At 45.7% G+C, this 17,221-nt stretch overlaps 3 protein-coding genes across 5 annotated transcripts in view; 1 reads left to right on the top strand and 2 right to left on the bottom strand.

Annotated features, from left to right (window-relative positions):
• NUP88 (nucleoporin 88) overlaps positions 1–467 on the bottom strand; it is a 19,367-nt gene extending 18,900 nt beyond the window's left edge. Inside the window, exon 1 of one of the 2 annotated variants that reach the window (XM_034752742.1) lies at positions 221–467. In XM_034752742.1, the coding sequence (XP_034608633.1) occupies positions 221–457 (237 nt within the window). In that variant the 5' untranslated portion in view covers positions 458–467. Of the gene's footprint in view, positions 1–53; positions 83–220 lie in introns of those variants that run through there. The other variant, XM_034752744.1, reaches the window with a different exon arrangement.
• A 158-nt stretch (positions 468–625) lies between these two features.
• On the top strand, positions 626–6,931 carry RPAIN (RPA interacting protein). 2 transcript variants are annotated; one of them, XM_034752222.1, is made up of 7 exons: positions 626–750; positions 2,472–2,660; positions 3,523–3,586; positions 4,464–4,578; positions 5,227–5,290; positions 5,763–5,897; positions 6,683–6,931. In XM_034752222.1, exons 1-7 carry the CDS (start codon positions 673–675, stop codon positions 6,710–6,712), a joined length of 675 nt encoding a protein of 224 aa, XP_034608113.1. In that variant the 5' UTR covers positions 626–672; the 3' UTR covers positions 6,713–6,931. The 2 variants fall into 2 exon arrangements, with proteins under 2 accessions (XP_034608113.1, XP_034608111.1); XM_034752220.1 differs by lacking the exon at positions 6,683–6,931 and having other exon boundaries at positions 5,763–6,668.
• A 1,557-nt stretch (positions 6,932–8,488) lies between these two features.
• On the bottom strand, positions 8,489–15,197 carry C1QBP (complement C1q binding protein). The gene is made up of 6 exons (XM_034752223.1): positions 14,904–15,197; positions 13,432–13,582; positions 12,731–12,818; positions 12,035–12,130; positions 10,264–10,383; positions 8,489–8,916 (listed from the first exon to the last, which is right to left on the bottom strand). Exons 1-6 carry the CDS (start codon positions 15,157–15,159, stop codon positions 8,767–8,769), a joined length of 861 nt encoding a protein of 286 aa, XP_034608114.1. The 5' UTR covers positions 15,160–15,197; the 3' UTR covers positions 8,489–8,766.
• Positions 15,198–17,221: the final 2,024 nt, after the last annotated feature.

Here is a 17,221-nt window from a genome sequence, read left to right as displayed (position 1 = left end):
GCGTTTGCCCGCCCGACCTCGGCCTCCGCGCCCCCCAGCCCCCCCCCCGGTACCTGGTACCGGCCCAGCCCCTCGGGCTCCGCGCCCCCCAGACACCCCCCCGGTACCTGGTACCGGCCCAGCCCCTCGGGCTCCGCGCCCCCAGACACCCCCCCCCCCCGTACCCGGGACCCGCCCCCGCCCCTCGGGCTCCGCGCCCCCAGACCCCCCCCCCCGGTACCTGGTACCGGCCCAGCCCCTCGGGCTCCGCGCCGCTCAGGCCCCGCAGGCTGAGGGTGTAGAAGGCGCCGCGCTCCGCGTCCCACAGGAACAGGTCCGCGTCCAGCCCGAAGATGAGGCTGCGGGTCGGCCCGGGGGGGCTGGATCTCTCCGCGCTCTGCTCCCGCAGCCGGCACAGCACGGCATGGTGCGGCAGCGCCGCCCGCCACTCGTCCGCCGGCTCCCCCTCGGCCGCCATCGCCCGCCCGCCACACCGGAACAGCGCCGAGCTCCGCGCGCCAATCAGCGCGCAGGGGCCGGCTGGCGCCTCAGAACTACCGCTCCCAGCGTGCACCGGGCGGGCGGCGCAGAGCGGGACTACACGTCCCAGCGTGCACCGCGCGGGCGGCGCAGAGTGGGACTACAAGTCCCAGCGCGCACCACGCGGGGCCGTGTCTGGGCTGTGCTTGCGGCATGGAGGCGCTGGGGCAGCGGCATCGCTCTCTCTACAAGGGGGCCGCAGCCCCGCCCTGGAAGGAGACCTACCGCCGGGTGAGGGAAGGGTGCCCCCCCCCCCCGGTCTGTAGAACGCGGGGCGCCCGGCGTTCGGGCACTGGATACATTGTAACGATTTCCCCATCCCGCGCGGGCGGCTCTGCGGTCCCTCGGCTCGGCATGGCCCGGTGTTTCACCGGCCGCTGTTGGGGTGAGAGATCCAGGTGGCGGGAGTCCCCTGCCCACAGGCTGGGTGGCGAGCAGCCCTGGGCCGGGTGGGGAGACCTGTTAATAGTAATAGTTACTGTAGTAGGGCGGGTAGAGTCCCATTTGCACCGTCTTCCACACTGGGAAACTGAGGCATGGAAGGCTTACGTGATCAAAGGCAGGACTAGAAGCCAGGTCTTCTGACTCACCAGCCCAGTGTTTATGCACTGGGCCATGCTGTCTCCCTAACACCTTTTTCGTGGTTCACCCCAGTCCCTGACGCCTGTCCCTATTGTGGCGTGAGGGAGACCCTAGCTCCCGTTTACCTTGAGTGCATCAGGTTGCAGCCCCTTTTCCGGCTCCTCCTGCACTTCTCCCCTAACCTTCTCATACATGCACGCCCTATCCGTGGCCCCACGGTCATGGGACCGCCGTCAACCTCCTCCAAGTGATGATCAAAGTGGCCGTCTACAACACCAGGGAGAGGATGTTGGCTCAGAGGGTTTCCTACGACTGTGGGGCCTATTTCCGATCCTCTCTCCGTTCACGCATCCAGGCACAGTGCCTCTGGGCAGAGTCTGCTGGCTTCCTTGACACCTTCGAGGAGCAGTGAGCGCAGTCCGGAGTTCTCTGCTCAGTGTCCCCTTCTGGTTCCCTTGTTTTGACCTTCACACCTGCCCTTGTTGGTTTTTTTTTCCTGTTGTCCCCCATAATCATTTGAGTCCTGGGCTCAGTGGCTCCTCCCCATAGGCTGGGGGAGGGTCCTTTAGCTGGGGGAAGGGGGGGGTTATGCCAGTCCACCTCCTGGAACCCAGTAGGACCATTTTCAAACAGATATGAGTTGGCCACTGCTTTATTTTCAATGGCACCCTGAAAGCTACCTAGAAAGAAGAGTTGAATGTTGACCTTCTGTGTGCTTTAGTGGCAGTGGGGGGAAGAGGAGAGCTGTTCTGAGTTTCCTAGGTTTCTACTGCCAGTAGTACAACCTTGAGAAATAAATATTGTCAGGCTCTGATTTCAGGTCAATTCTCCTACCCCCTTACCACCAACTCTAGATTATTCTTAAAAGATAGAGAGAGAAGGGAGTGGGGACAGTATATACAGCTGGCTGATGGCAGAACAAGTAATTTCTAGCCAGAAGAAGCCAAAGAATTGCCAGCCAAGTATGTATCTGAGTTGAGATCTGGCAACACACATGGGATTATCATAGCAGCACCATCAAAATTTGGTCCTTGTGTATTAGAGATTGGGCAGAAAATACAGCTGTTTCCTTTGACTTACCTTCTGACTGGAGAGAGATCCCAGCCAAACTGGACTGAACCTGAGCTCTTGGCCTCCTGTCTGCTAATGGTCTAGGAGCCTGACTGGTCTCTCTGGTTCTATCCACCTGCTCCAGCTGGCAGGTGGGATTTCCCCAAAACCATGTTGCTATTACAGTCCTGTAGTTTCTCAATTTTCTTCAGTTACATCCCTGAGCTATAAAACCAGTGTCTGGTTGCCCCGTTGTCCAGCCAAAAGAAGAGGCATGACGCTAATGAATCCTGCATCATCTATTTTCTCCTCTCTCAAAGCGCTGTGTGGAGAGACTTAAAAACAGTCGTGCCAAGCTGCTGGATCGATACCGCCAGGCCGGGGAGAATGTGCACTGCAATGCGAGGGGTGCTTTTCTCGTGCAGGAGGTGATGGAGGAGGAGTGGCAGACCTTGCAGTCAGTGAATGTGAGCCTGCCCTCCCTCAGGAGAAAGGAGGCGCTGTCACAGGTCAGTGAGCTAGATTCTTGCACCTCATCTTGGAGCTGCCCTATCCATGGCTTCTCCATTGAACAATGTTACAAACTGCATCTCCGTCCTCAGCTAGAGAAACATTTATGAAGAGACTAAACCTTTAACACTTCAGTCCCTCTAATGGGCCTGATCATTCCTGTTACGTGCAGGCCCTTACACTTTCAAAAGCCTGTTTGCTTTAGGGCTCATCTTTAAACTTCCCAGGCTTCTCTCTGCTAATCAGGTGCTATCTCAGGGTTGCAGATATGCACAGCCCTCCATCTTCTCATCTCAAGATAATGTACATCTATTGTTATTTGTATCTAGTACCCTTCTCACCTTTCTGGGTAGTAGGGATCTAGCTGTAATGCCCTGCTTTAAGGATCTCGTGCCTCTGGCTGGTCAAGATTTGCACAGCTCAAAAGCTTTGAGCTGCTTCAGCCATATGAGTGGAGGATCCAACATCAGGAGCTACTGCCCCTCAGTCCCTTATAGCTAGGAATGGGAAGTTCCAGTTGCATGTGAATCTTGTGATTCGGGGGTTTGGTTTGTTTTTTTGTGCCTGGTTTTTAAAGATTAGTGTTGTTTGTCCAGTTTCTTAGAATGACACATCTACAAATGGGTATAAAATGTTAAGGTTTGACGTTAAAGGGGAGTGGGGCTGTATTTCCTTGAAACTTCTATCTAGCTTTAAAAGAGTCTGGAAACCTCTGCTTGCTAACTGCAAACACACCATGGAAGTTCAAGAAACTCCCACTATATAGTTGCAAACGCAACAGAGTCACTTGTTTGATTACACTGGATTGTTTTAATGCAGTACTGTCCAGCTGATGTTAATCCTCATCTATGTATGTTTCAGGTGTTGGAGGACCCTGATGAACTAGCAGTACTGGAGGAAATCCAACAAGAGCTGATCTCACAAGGTAGCTTTAAAAAAACATATTCTTCATACTGACACATGCAAATACCCTCCGTGAGCCATTTTTAACCTTCCTGATATCCTAGTCATTCATTTATTTGAGACTGGACTTTCTTCTTGGCTCAGAAATCATGTGATTTCCAAAGGACTCTTTATTAAAAAAAAAAAAAAAAAAAAATCCATGCTTTGGGATCCTGGAAGGTGGTTGGATGTGATTGGTAGCATTGCTTTGTTACAACTCCAAGAGTTGGGAGTTAAATCATGGGATGTGTGAGAGGTCAATGAACAACATGAGCTTGGACTGTTCGCGAGAGCTTTAGTTCCCTTCTAAAGGGTTGGAAGATGGATAAGTAAAAATGTTCAAAAATGTTCCAGTATTTCCATATATCTAAAATATTTGATTTTTGCCTCTCACCCTAATTTGACTTTCCCGTGAGCAGCCAATGATCAAATGACAGTCATAATAGCACACAACAAATCTCCTTTTGTATCCTCTGAAATGAGTAGTCTGAGCACAGTGCTGGGATCCAGGAGTTTCAGGCTCTGACACTTTTTGGATAAATCACAATCTGTTTCCCTATCTATAAAATAGGAAGATGTGAGGTGCAGTTGATTAATGCTTGTAAAGTACTTTGAGATCTTTGGGTGGAAGGTGTAGTAGGCAGAGTTAGATTAGGATCATCTAGAGGTTTTCAGCATGCATCACGAGTAAGGTTTTAAGACAGAATCCCCTAATGTTTTTGCAGCTGTTCCAAAGAAAGACAAGTTAGAAATAGCGACTAACCCAGATTTCTTTCTGCATAGCCATAGCAATTTCATCTTGACATTTGTCTTAGGTCCGTAGCCAATGACAACTGTTTGTTGCTGTTGTTCTTTAACAGAACAGTTGACAATAGAAGAATATGAACGGAGTCTGCAGTTTGACCAGGAGTGCCTCAATGCAATGCTTGACAGCTTGGACGCAGGCAACAAGATTATCTGTCCAATGTGTAAAAGGTGAAGTGTGTTCCTGTCATCAAATGTTATATGTTAACTACCTCACAAGCCAGTAGACCTGAATTTCACCCAAGTATGTGATGATGATGTCAGAGCTTAAACAGCTTTTTATGCATGCTTTCTAACAACTGGTGACTGGCTGATGAAGTCTGGCTTCATTCATTCTTGCTGTAATAAGAGAGATATATGGAGCTCTTCACTTATCACTGGAATGCAGCCAGCTGTGGAACTCAGTAAGCCTTTAATAGCAATATACCATAAGAAGTTAAGACCAGACTTCATATTTTGTGTGTAACATGACTTGAACACCTCAGCTTTATGTCTCTCTTCCATACCATTCATTGCATGAAGCATACTATAGGGTACGCTGATGACCAAAATAGCCATAAGTGGTACAGGGCATTCTGCAGTGAGTTGATAAATAGTCATTCTCTCTGGCTGCAGATGCAGTTTGGCCTCTTGCATGGGAGGGGCGGCGGGGGAAGCAAACCTCTTTCTTTAGTAAGGGTTTGATTGTTACAGTTACTCAGGAGGCACAAATCCTGTGTGTGAGAGATTCTTCTAAAATCTAACTTCAGTCTTGCTGGAATTCAGTGTTTTCGCTTTCTAGTTGTCTGGCAAGGCTACCACATTGTGTTCTATTTCTAGGAATAACCTGACTGTGATGAGTCATTTGGTTTTATGCCAGTGTGGATTATACATCAGCACACAGGTAAACTATCATTTATTGTTGTAGCGCCTGAGAATTCTGGGCAAAGTTGCCTCTCTGTTTTGAATGCTGCTGACATGGTGCGTTTATGTTTTTGAGCCCCCTGTCTTGGTCCTCTTTTGCACCCATACAAGTTTGATGGGAAGGTGACTGCGCAGAGCTGTAGTTCTCAAACTGTGGTCTGTAGAGCCCATCCCAGAAGTCCACTGAATGGAATGATTGGAGAACCAAGCAACAGGGGCCTGGGAGAAAATATGGGCCTATACATTCTCTCTCCTACTAAGCATCATATAGAACAAAAAAAAGCTGAAGAAACCCAGTGTGGTAGCTTGTGTCTGAAGTGAATCATCCAGCATGTGGAGCTATGCAGTTAGAAATGCTAGTTCTTAGAGTTAGGTAAACTTGCTGCAAAGCAACTCCTAAGAAAATCCTCTTAAAAGCACAAGATGAGTTTCTTAATCTATTTCTGTCTCAGGGCATGACAGAACAGAAGCTCCGGTCACTTCTAGAAGAGAGTGTAACAGAACATGGTCATCAGTGTCTTCACAATCCTGAGTTCTCCTTCACTAGTGGAATGGAGGGAGAAGCCAATCTTCTCATGAGCTGTCCGGTGAGTCTAAATTGCCACGGGAGTCTCGGGGAAGCATCCCCATTCATGTGTGCTTCTCCATGTAGTAGGCAAAAACAAATCAACCTATTCAACTTAAAGGTTAAGCTGCTCCCCTTTCAACCGTGCCCTCACACCCCACCACACCCCTTTTGGGAAGCTGCTGGGTTTGCAAAAACATGGCATTTCTATGAGGAACATGACAGTAGGGTTTCATTCCATTTTCTAATTTGGCTACTTGTCCTTTACATGTATGATATGCAGTATGTATTTCCATGCCATGTAACACAAATGGAACTATTGGGCTAAGTAATTATCTATATCCTGAATAAACAGGCTATTTTACTAAAACCAAAGATGTCTTTAAAATATAAGTTACTCTTCATCTTTGTTTCCTTTTTTCTAGTTGTCTCATCTTAGACAACCTAGTGAAACTGATTCATGTGTGTTTTACTTTCTGGTTCTCCTGCACTAGCACAGTGCTGCAAAGTTTGGATTGCAAACGCTGCAGGGAATGCTTAAATCCCCAAGACCACCCTTTTCATTTCAGTAACAAGCTGTGAAACCATTTTGATTTAAGCGTACTGAAAGCTTGTTTATAGAAGTCCCAAATGTTGTGCTGAAATCAACATAACCTTTAGACAGAGTATGGTCCCTTCTTGAGTTTCTCCCTGTGAATAGACCAAACCCAGGTTTAGGGGGCGCCTCTTAGCATTAGTTGTCCTAGTGTTATAATTACGGTTTTATAGTCTATACCTGTAAGTGACTGGGCACTTTCTTTTCCAAAGGTCTGTGACTCTTGGACAGTTCTCATATAACTACAACTCTGCTGAGGTTTCTCCATGGAAAGAATACACTAGTAAGATCTTTCTCTCAGCCTCTAAGCAACTTGGATGGCATCCTGCACATCTTTTCTTTTTATATTTAACTGTATATAATGTTTTTGTACTTTAATACTGGATATCAAGCAATATTAATCGGCACTTTTGATAGCTAAATAAATATTTGAAATGAGATGTGGCTATTCACAGAAATGAGACAAGCCTCCCAGCATCTTGAATTCAGCACAAGCCTTACGGCTGCCTCTCTGGCTTTCCATTTATTTCCTGTTCTGCAGCAAGAACAGCTGGGGCTCTGCCGTCTCAGCTTGTGTAGTTACATGTGACTTACTCTAGAGCAGGAGGTGCCTGCTCCAGGGTTGATGGAAAATTTCAGTTGTGAAATGTAAGTGAACATACACCAAGACCAAACTGGCCCTTACAAAAATTACATTAAAGTCTTCCCTCTCACTGGATCTAATTCCCTATCATTGCTACTACAGCTTAACCCTGACCTTTATCATAGGAAAAAGACTAATACATACTTTTACTATTTAGACTTGGTATGTGCCATTGAATAGGAAGCATGATACAGTGCATCTTTATTTGCAACCTTGAGCCAGACCCAAGCTATGACTAGAATGCAGTGACAAATGTGAAATGATGTAAAAACTCATCCATCACTTCCTTTTGATTGTAGAGGGTAGTCGTTTGAAGTAACAGTTATGATATAGTAGTGCCCTTTAAATCAGCCTGACCTGTTTATCAGAATAGGGCAGTCACATCTCAGCTGTTTTCAGAATCACTGATGTGATTGATGCATGCTGCTGAAGAATGTCTGGTGGTTTTCAACTGGGCTGTGATGAGGGTAAACTAAAACCTAGATGCATTCTATATCTCAAATGCTTCAGTTACAGCACGTCAGCCCCAACCATTCCAAATAAAGATCACTGTAGCTTTGATTGGATGCTGAGTGAGTGAGCTAAACAGCTGGTCTATATCAGAACTCATACCAGTACAGCTGATTGAGTGGCCAACAGGGTTATAAAAAGCCCAACCCCATGATAGTGGGTTCCTGTGTTTATTTAACTTGTATTAAACAATGTAGTTGAAAGATTAGATACTAGAAATGTTACATTTCAATTTCAACATGTAAAGGAAAACAAACTGAAAATGTTAAGTAACCAGACAGAAAGGGTAGTGGTGCTCTGAAATACTACAAGAGTTAATCCATGCATGCTTAACTTGAACCAATAGGAGCTGGGCCTTCCAAGTTGTCAGGAACTCAATCCTTTCAATGGTGCAGTCAAATTAATCCAGCAAGCCTAGTTTTACTATATCATAGTTGGCATCAGTGGATTCTAAATATTTATCCAAAAAGGAGGAATAGGGGCAAGGGAGCAGCATCTTCACAGTGCATAAGTCTGCCTGCAAGATTTGTCACGCAGGTATCTAATCATTAGGAAGTGGCCTGAGAAACCAACTCCTACAAGATGAAAGTCAGTGTTGGCAGCTCTGTCATCAGTCTGGATAAGATCTGAACTATTCATCTAGAAACAATATGCTTCCTCTCCTGCCTCCAATCACCTTCTGTGTTGAGGCAAATTAATTTAACAGTCTAATATTATATACCACCATAAATAAAAGGCAGTCTGTGAATTTTAAGAACTCAGCTTCCCCATGACCCACCAAAAGGCATCTATGACTTCTACCTAAGTATTTGCCTCTGACCAATTTACAGCACTTCTTAACCAGCAACAGTAAAGCCAAAAGAAATTTTTTTTCTTGAGCGGATTTTATTCTTCATGTCATTATATCATGTTTCTTAATTGTACAAAAATACCCAAACTGGTGGGAGGTGTGAGAATGACACAAAACTTAAAATCTAGGCTGCAACATAAATTAAATTTGAAATGCAATCATTGAGAATCATTTAGTTTTCCATGATGTTTATCCCACTTTGAAGTTTTAAACTTACTGGTGGTATCAGCTGCAGGTAAGAGTACTGCTACAGGATATCCACAGTTGTAGGCTTTGACTTTTAATTTCCTAATCTACTGACATTTGACAAAGCTTTTAAGGTCTTCAAGGAATTTAATGTACTCCTGATGCTCTAATGCAGTGCTGAGCTCAACTAATTCATCAGCAAATGTGTTGTCCACTCCTCGGTCAGCCAAGAAATCCATTAAGTGGTCATACATCTTCTGCAAGAAATTAATATAATTATTAAACAGAATTATAGATAAGCATTACTTTAAATGCCCTTTTGAATTTCACTTTCTGCTGGGAAGAAGTGAATGGATAGAACCTGTTCCCTTCCTCACAGCAGGCCTAAACTAGGAGCAAGATTTACAGGAGACTAATACAGGAATGATAGAGGAGACCTCTAATGGAGGTTAATATACTGTTATTTTCTACTAAACTGCACCCAACTGTAATACTGAGATGGTCTAATGACAATGCAAGCTAGTAAATCAAGTCTGTTGAAGACCATCTGCATCACCAACAAGCCTTTTATCCCACCCAAGATTCTCCGTGTAATGCTATGTATCTGAAGTTTGGACACAGGTTATTTTCAATACTGTCTGGCCAGCATGGTCAGAAGATTGGTACCAGACCTGTTCAATTAAGATTCAGTTCCTTTCCAAATCATACATTGCATTTTTCATATTCATATATTTTTAGAGTTGCAAGTAGACTTGCGTGATAACACCACCCCAAGAAACACGTTTTGTACTAAGCAGTAAATGTGAACCAGGGATGTAGAAGACCTTCCCCTTTGCCCAATTTGATTGTGTATGTTTAAAAAAAAAAAAAAAAAAAAAATCAGCATCTCAACCTCTGGCATTATCAGCAGTATTGTTCCAGCCAGTGAGTCTCACTTCTTGATACAGGCCTGAGCCTGCAAAAGGACTTGCACATACCAATCCTTTCCCCCACATGGATTTCCAATTAAATCACTGGCATTTAGAGGGTATCAGCAAGTGCCTGGTGAGGTTTTTGGTAAATACACACAAAATATGCATAATAAAATGTGCCCGTAACACACAGTCAGAAGAACATGCATGAGTGTCTTCTAACTTTACCTTAAATGATCTGTCAAATTTTCACAAAACTGGGATAATTTCACTAAATGATACTTGGTCAGTATTCTACTGATCAGCCTGCAGAAGTCTCACTGACTTCAATTTATCTTATGTACATAGATGGCTCCCATCACAGTAGTATCTGAGCACCTAACAGATCTATATTCATCTTCACAGCACCCCTATAAGGGACAGCAGTGCTATTATCCCCATTTTACAGATGGGGAACTGAGGCACAGAATTGCCTAAAGTCACGCAGGAAGCCTGGGGCAGAGTAGGGAATACCAAGTCCTAGGCAAGCACCCTAACCACTGGACTCTCCTTCTCAATGAGAGCTCACCAAGAAGCGATCCCAGGACAGGGCTCCTGGTGACTATATCAACATCTAGAGAGAAAACCAAATGGGACGAGTTGAGTTAAGCTCTATGCAGTCTAATGTGCTACACAGGTTTTAGCGGCACCTACCCAGTCAAGAGAGTCTGTGTTGAGAGTGTAGTTGGTATCCTTCCAATCTGATTCTCCAGTGGGCTGAAAGCTGACCTCCTGAATTGAGAAAATGTCACTCTCCCCTTCCTCATGTCCAATCTGAGACAAGAAAGGAGATCTGTGAGGAAGAACTGCCCTAACTGGAGAGCACCTTCAGCCATTACATTCTGGATCAGGAACGTTATTCAGCTGGCAAAAGCTATGGAGCACAACAATATGACTGACACATGGTAAAGCTAACTACACTTGCAGGTTTTGATTATTAACATACTTAGGAGTCCCTACTTCTCCTCTTGCTGAGTACATGTGGTAAGGACACTTACACACAAGTTGCCATAATGGATCAATCCACCATTATTTGTTGCCCATTATCCTGTCTCTGACAGTGGCCAGTACCAATTGCTTCAGAGGAAGATATACAAAATCTTCTAATGGACAATTCCGGAATAACCCAAGAAGAAGTTTCCTCCTAAACATTGTCAACTAGAGTTTGGCTTATACTATGAAGCATTAAGATTTATATCCCTTCTAAGGATTATACTAAGGTTTTTTTAAAAAAAGTCAAATGCAACTGCAATGTTCTCAACAGAAAAAATGTCTAATTTATTTTGGAATTCTACTACTCTTGGTCTCAATGACATCTAGTGACAATGAATTCCACAAGTCAATTATGTATTGTGTAGAAATATATATATATATATATTTAAATTGCTGTCCTTCAAGTTACGGTACACTGCTAAAAATTGCTGCTCACTTCCTTCTGCCTACTCTGTTCAGCAGAAGCTATTAGAACAGAGGAAAGCAAGCAGCTATACTTAGGGAAGCGAGACCAGGATATGCAGAGTGGAGTGGAACTTCCCAGCTCTGCAAACATTTAAAACCTTTTATTGTGTCACACTGAACAAGATGAGAGGGGTAGCTGTGTTAGTCTGAATCAGTAAAAAGCAACAGAGGGTCCTGTGGCACCTTTGAGACTAACAGAAGTATTGGGAGCATAAGCTTTCGTGGGTAAGAACCTCACTTCTTCAGATGCATCTGAAGAAGTGAGGTTCTTACCCACGAAAGCTTATGCTCCCAATACTTCTGTTAGTCTCAAAGGTGCCACAGGACCCTCTGTTGCTTTTTACNTACATCGACTCCTAACTTTGTTGTAGAAGTAACAAAAGATGACCCCAAACAGACTCTTGTGCTTGACTGCCACTATCCTGAGGATGAGGTATGTATCATGAATTGGAGGAAGTGAACCACTGGTAATTGTGGGTTGAGTGGGACAATGCACTCTGATTCTGTGCATCGTCTTATTCCTCTTGTCTGGTCAGGCAAGATTTTGCTGTACAACATATATGCGCTTCCATAATCTATAGACAGTCCTATTACCATCTTGTTCAGTAAAAAGCAACAGAGGGTCCTGTGGCACCTTTGAGACTAACAGAAGTATTGGGAGCATAAGCTTTCGTGGGTAAGAACCTCACTTCTTCAGATGCATCTGAAGAAGTGAGGTTCTTACCCACGAAAGCTTATGCTCCCAATACTTCTGTTAGTCTCAAAGGTGCCACAGGACCCTCTGTTGCTTTTTACTGAACAAGATGGTAATAGGACTGTCTATAGATTATGGAAGCGCATATATGTTGTACAGCAAAATCTTGCCTGACCAGACAAGAGGAATAAGACGATGCACAGAATCAGAGTGCATTGTCCCACTCAACCCACAATTACCAGTGGTTCACTTCCTCCAATTCATGATACATACCTCATCCTCAGGATAGTGGCAGTCAAGCACAAGAGTCTGTTTGGGGTCATCTTTTGTTACTTCTACAACAAAGTTAGGAGTCGATGTAAGTTCAGGCTATGAAAAGTAAGAGGAAGATCACGTTAGCATTGGACTCCACCTATGCTAGGTAACTACTTTCTATACAAAGACCAGTGGGGAAAGCAGGCAGTACATAAACCAACTGCTACAAAACTTAAACTGGTTTGTTTTTAGACACTACACAGATTCCTCGAATATGTCTAATATCGGTGTTCACAGCAAAGCAAGTTTTTGCCTCAAAACCATCACATCGCTCACTTTAAAAGTGGTAAGTGATTCTATTTACTAACTATTGTAATACTGGCTGATTAAATCCCACCATCACCATAAACACAGAAGACCTTATAAAAGATCAAGGGGTGTGTGAATATATTTATGGATTAAGATTTTTTTAACTGTACTTCATCACAGCAAGTTGCAAAGGTAGCTATAAGTTCAAACATCTTAGTTCCCTTCACTTTTAGCTACAAAGGATCCTCTTGTACGGGCACATTTTATGCCTACCAAGTGTCTTTCTACCTTTGATATTGCAATAAGAGGGAGAGGGGTAGTTTAATTGTAGACCAGGCAAATGCCTAATGTCCTCCTCTACTACACTGCACTTATTGAAAGGGTACATAAAGGCTGTAAATTTACCTCCTGTTCATCAGATTTCTGTTCTTCTTGTGGTTCTTCATCAAATGTTGATGGAATGCTGTTGTTAATGTTGAATGTAACTGTAATCCTTCAACACAATGTAACAAGAGGATGAGATTAAATACCGGATAAAAGCCACATTAGTTGAACTGATACTCACAGCTCTATTACTGCTCACAAAGTTTCAGGTGCTTATTCAATCTGGGATGTCAATAACGGAGCCTGAAGTATATTGTGCACTTCACTGAATTTCCCCAGCACGTCGTATGGTGTGCTACTCTCAAGGATAAATGTTAAGATAAGATCACTACACAAAGTTTAAACCCCATAAATTCCCTGTATTTATGAACTAATGCATTTTCAGTTTACTAGGTTAAATTCATGTTTCCTGTTGCCCCTTAGGGTGAAATGGTGCCATGAATCCTTAGAAGACACAGGGCAAGATACAATGGCAAAGTATACCCCATTGCACTACAGGATGGAAAAATGAAGTGACTACAAAGCTTTTGTAATCTCCACTTGGCCTGGATGACAGAACCAAGTGACATTGGGAAGCAGTACTAAGTTAATAGCTTTTCATTAACATAACATCTATCATGGACAAGACATGCTTATCCTGCTTCACCGGTATTTATACTAAGTCCTTATATTCACTGACAAGATCAAATATCAGCTCATCGAAAAACCCATCTCACACTTACCTTTCACCAGCTATTTTCCGCAACAATTTGGCTTCAGTGCCATGCACTTCTAGCTCCCACCCTCCAGACATCTTAGGCAGGGATTTGTGTTTCCGGATGTTCTGCTCCTCTTGAATTTCATCTCTCAGAAACTCTGCAAATGCTTTGTCCCCTGGGGGGAATAAAAAGAGATGAAGACATTAAAACACCCGAGTTAGAGAAATATTGTTCCCTTGTGGCTAGAAGAGAAAATGAAGTTAGGCCTCCAGGATTCTATTTCTAGCTTAGCCACTGACTTGACCAAATAACATCTGTGTACCTCAGTTTATCCTGGTATAAAGTGGTGATGGTGGGAGGTAATACCACATACCTTATACTGAGATTGGAAGGCCTAGTCGTTCATAAAGAGTTTTGCCATGTTCAGCTGAAAAGCACTATACTGAAGAGGGCAAAGAATTAAAGCGTGTGCAGAGTGATGATGTGTGAGAACCCTTAATTTGCCAAAGGGGCTGAAGTTCTGGATGAAGAGTTAAGTAACACGCCATTACTAAAAGACATTATTAAAAGCTGTTCTTTCAATACATACAAGTATTGATATAGGTACAATACACTGGAAAAAAAGCACCTACATTATTAATGAAGTGAGCACAAGAACTTGGATTGAATCACTGGAGTCTTAAGCAGGGTTCCCAGTGACTACAACAGATCTCAGGCATAAGAATCTGCCCTGTAGGGCCTAGGAGTGAAGTCAGAGGCTGACAATCCCAATATACCTCCATGACTGAAACAAGATTACAATACAGATAAATACCTGTTTAACCATCCATCTAAGGAGCGCACACTGCTTTGCAATCATTATGCATCACCAACCCTTTGCATAAAGCAGGTGAATTATCTGTATTTCACCACTGGGTTTGCTGAAGTTAAGATGGGAGGGGGGAGGGGAAGGAGGGAGGAAAGAGACACGGGACTGACACACAACAGAAAGGTTAAGTGATTTGCCCAAGGTCACAATTTTGTCAGTGACAAAGATAGGAACAGAATCCCACAGACCCAATTCCCAGTTCTGCTACAGTCGGACATCTTCCATCCATCCATCCATCCCCAGCATCTCGATGCACAGGAGACTCTGTGCCTAGGGACTGTTGAGATGCAGAGAACACAAGAGCCCACGTGCCACACAGGGAACACCATGAGCCCAGAGAGAAGCGGTTCACGGCTGCAGATCTTCCGAGGGAAGGAGCTCGGAGCCCAGACCGAGAGCTCCCGGCCCCTTCGCCGTCCCGCGCAAGGCGCCAGCCCCAGGCTGCAGCTCAGAAGCGGAGCGTCCGCCTGGGCCTGTTACACGCCCCCTGACCGCCCAGGCCAGCAACCCGCTTCTACTGGGAACCGCCCGCCCGGGGCTCCCCGCGCCTAGGAAACCCCGCTCCTCTCCCGGGACTCCCGCGTCGCCCAGCCTCGGCCGCCCCCCTCCTTCCACCCCCCGCTCTTACCCTCGGTGTGGAGGCCGCCGCAGCCGCAGGACACGCCGGCGGGGGAGGCGCGCTGAGGCCGCAGGAGGCCAGGCCGCTGCGTCCCGGCGGCGTCCCCGCTGAGCAGCCAGAGGCTGCGGGTGAAGGGGCGGGCGGCAGGCGGGCGGGCGTCGCAGAGCAGGGCCGCGGGCCGCAGCAGCGGGGCGGGCGGGACCCGCGGCGGCAGCGGGCGGAGGGCGGCGGCGGCGGCGGAGCGCAGAGCCCGGGCGAGCAGCATCCTGCCAGGAGAGCGAGGCCGAGTGAGGCAGGGGCACGGCACGTGCGGGAGCAGAGGACAGGGACCGGCCCTTCACCCGGAAGTGCAAGCTGTCCCCCGGAAGTGCGTCATCACCCGGAAGTGTTTCTCCCACTTTCCGGGGTGTGGGGCGCCGGACTCGGAGTGGGGGGTTTTCTATTCCCGGCTAGGCCGCAGCGCTGACCGCGGGACTGGGGCAGAGCCAGGGCAGCAGGAGCCCCCAGCCTCGGCTCCATGGGCCCGGCTGGAGCGCCCCGAGCCCCACCCCCGTGCGAGGCGCTGTGCAAATGGAGCCCAGAGTCCCCGCCCCAGGGGGCCACTGAAAAGCACCTGGCAGCCTGGATTGGGCCCACGCTCGCCCGGCTGCGTCCTCGGGTTACCAGCTTGGGTTGGGAGTATTCCTGGAGGTTTCCTCACGTGACATAATCTTTAATTCCTGGAGGCTCCAGGACGATCCTGGAGGGTTGGCAACCCTACTGCGTCCATGCAGCGCCACCAGCCCAGGAAAGCGGCAGACGCATTATAATCCCATCCCCTTTGCTCTCACAGGGGGTAGCCACGGAGCTTGGTTCCCACCGGGTGTGAAGGCTGAGCCATAGGAATTCTTTTTTCCACCAAAAAGCCAACACCCGATTTCAGCACAAAGCAAGTGCTGCAGCTGAGAATAACCATAGCCCACAATTTTCAAAAGTGACTAGTGATTGTGGATGCCAACTTGAGACGGCTTCAAGTGTAGGTAGTCAGTTATTTTGGTCAAGGTCCAGAACTCCAGAGAAAATAATGACGATAAATAAAAGGATGTAGGGGTCCCCTTAAAAACCTCTGGCAGGCTGGACTGGGCCCACAGTCTACCTGTTGAGTATCTCTGCCTTAAAGGCTTCCGGTAGTTGAGCAGCCACAGAAAATTACAACTCTTTAATGCACCTCATTTTGGACACCCAAAATCACTACTCACTGTTGAAGGTCATGTCCGCAATGATTTAAGTCCAAATTAAGCAGACTCCCTCTCTCCCACCAAATACAGCTTTGAAAGCATATAATTGCTGAAGTGGCAACTACACTTCAGTGATCAAACGGCTAGCGTCTCCCCCTCATTGGTATGTCATTAAAACATGCAGTCAAAAGGTAAAACAAAACCCCAAGCCTTTCCCCACCTATCTCCCCTGCAAAAGAAACCTGTCACTTGAACACCTCTCACAAACAGAAGTTGGTCCACTAAGTAAGATACATTACCTCACTCACTAGTGTGTAACTTCCATAATGAAGAAAACTAAGAAGGTAGATAAATTTGGAAACACTAATTACCATAATAAAGGCTTAACCCTTGTGTAGCAATTTTCATTCATAGATCTCAAAAAAATTATAAAAGGAAGGTAATTATAATTCTCATTTTACAGATGTGGATCCTAAGGTACAGAGGGGAGAAGTTACTTCCCCACATCAGTTGCAGAGCTGGCAACAGAAGCCAGCTCTTCTGCTAGAAGGACTGACCAGGGGACATGCACCCTGGCATAACACGCTGACCTTTTGTATGGGTTAGTGATGTTACTCTCTAGTGACCAGCTCTCAATCAATAAATAAAAGACACCAGGAAAACACATTCACAAAAGGACTTTAGGTCATGACAGCAAAGCTATGCTTAGAATAAAACATCATGTTACAAGAATCCAAAGTACAAAAAAGAAAATCACTATGTAAAATTAGAATTTGTACCTAAACATTCCATGAGGTACTTTTAATAGCCACTTAGCTTCCTCACTTCAAAGCCTGAGCTATGTATAGAACACAAGACAACAGATTCTTGAACTTGGAGTTTAGCCATCTCTTTATTATGGGAAAGTCAAATGTACAAATTAGTTGCTTCTGATCTCCCCTCCCCACACCCAATCCCCAAACATATTGTTAATAGGCTGTCCAAACGAAGTGTGCTTTTATTCCACTTTCCCCTACAGATGCAGAGTTTCTGTATAAACACAGGAATAATTATATACAGTGTTTTAATAATTCCCTGCAGTTTGTATGCGTTATAACAACTGAAGTAGCA

Source organism: Trachemys scripta, chromosome 18 (assembly GCF_013100865.1).
Source record: "Trachemys scripta elegans isolate TJP31775 chromosome 18, CAS_Tse_1.0, whole genome shotgun sequence".
NCBI lineage: Eukaryota > Metazoa > Chordata > Testudines > Emydidae > Trachemys > Trachemys scripta.
This window is presented reverse-complemented; position numbering and strand designations above follow the sequence as displayed.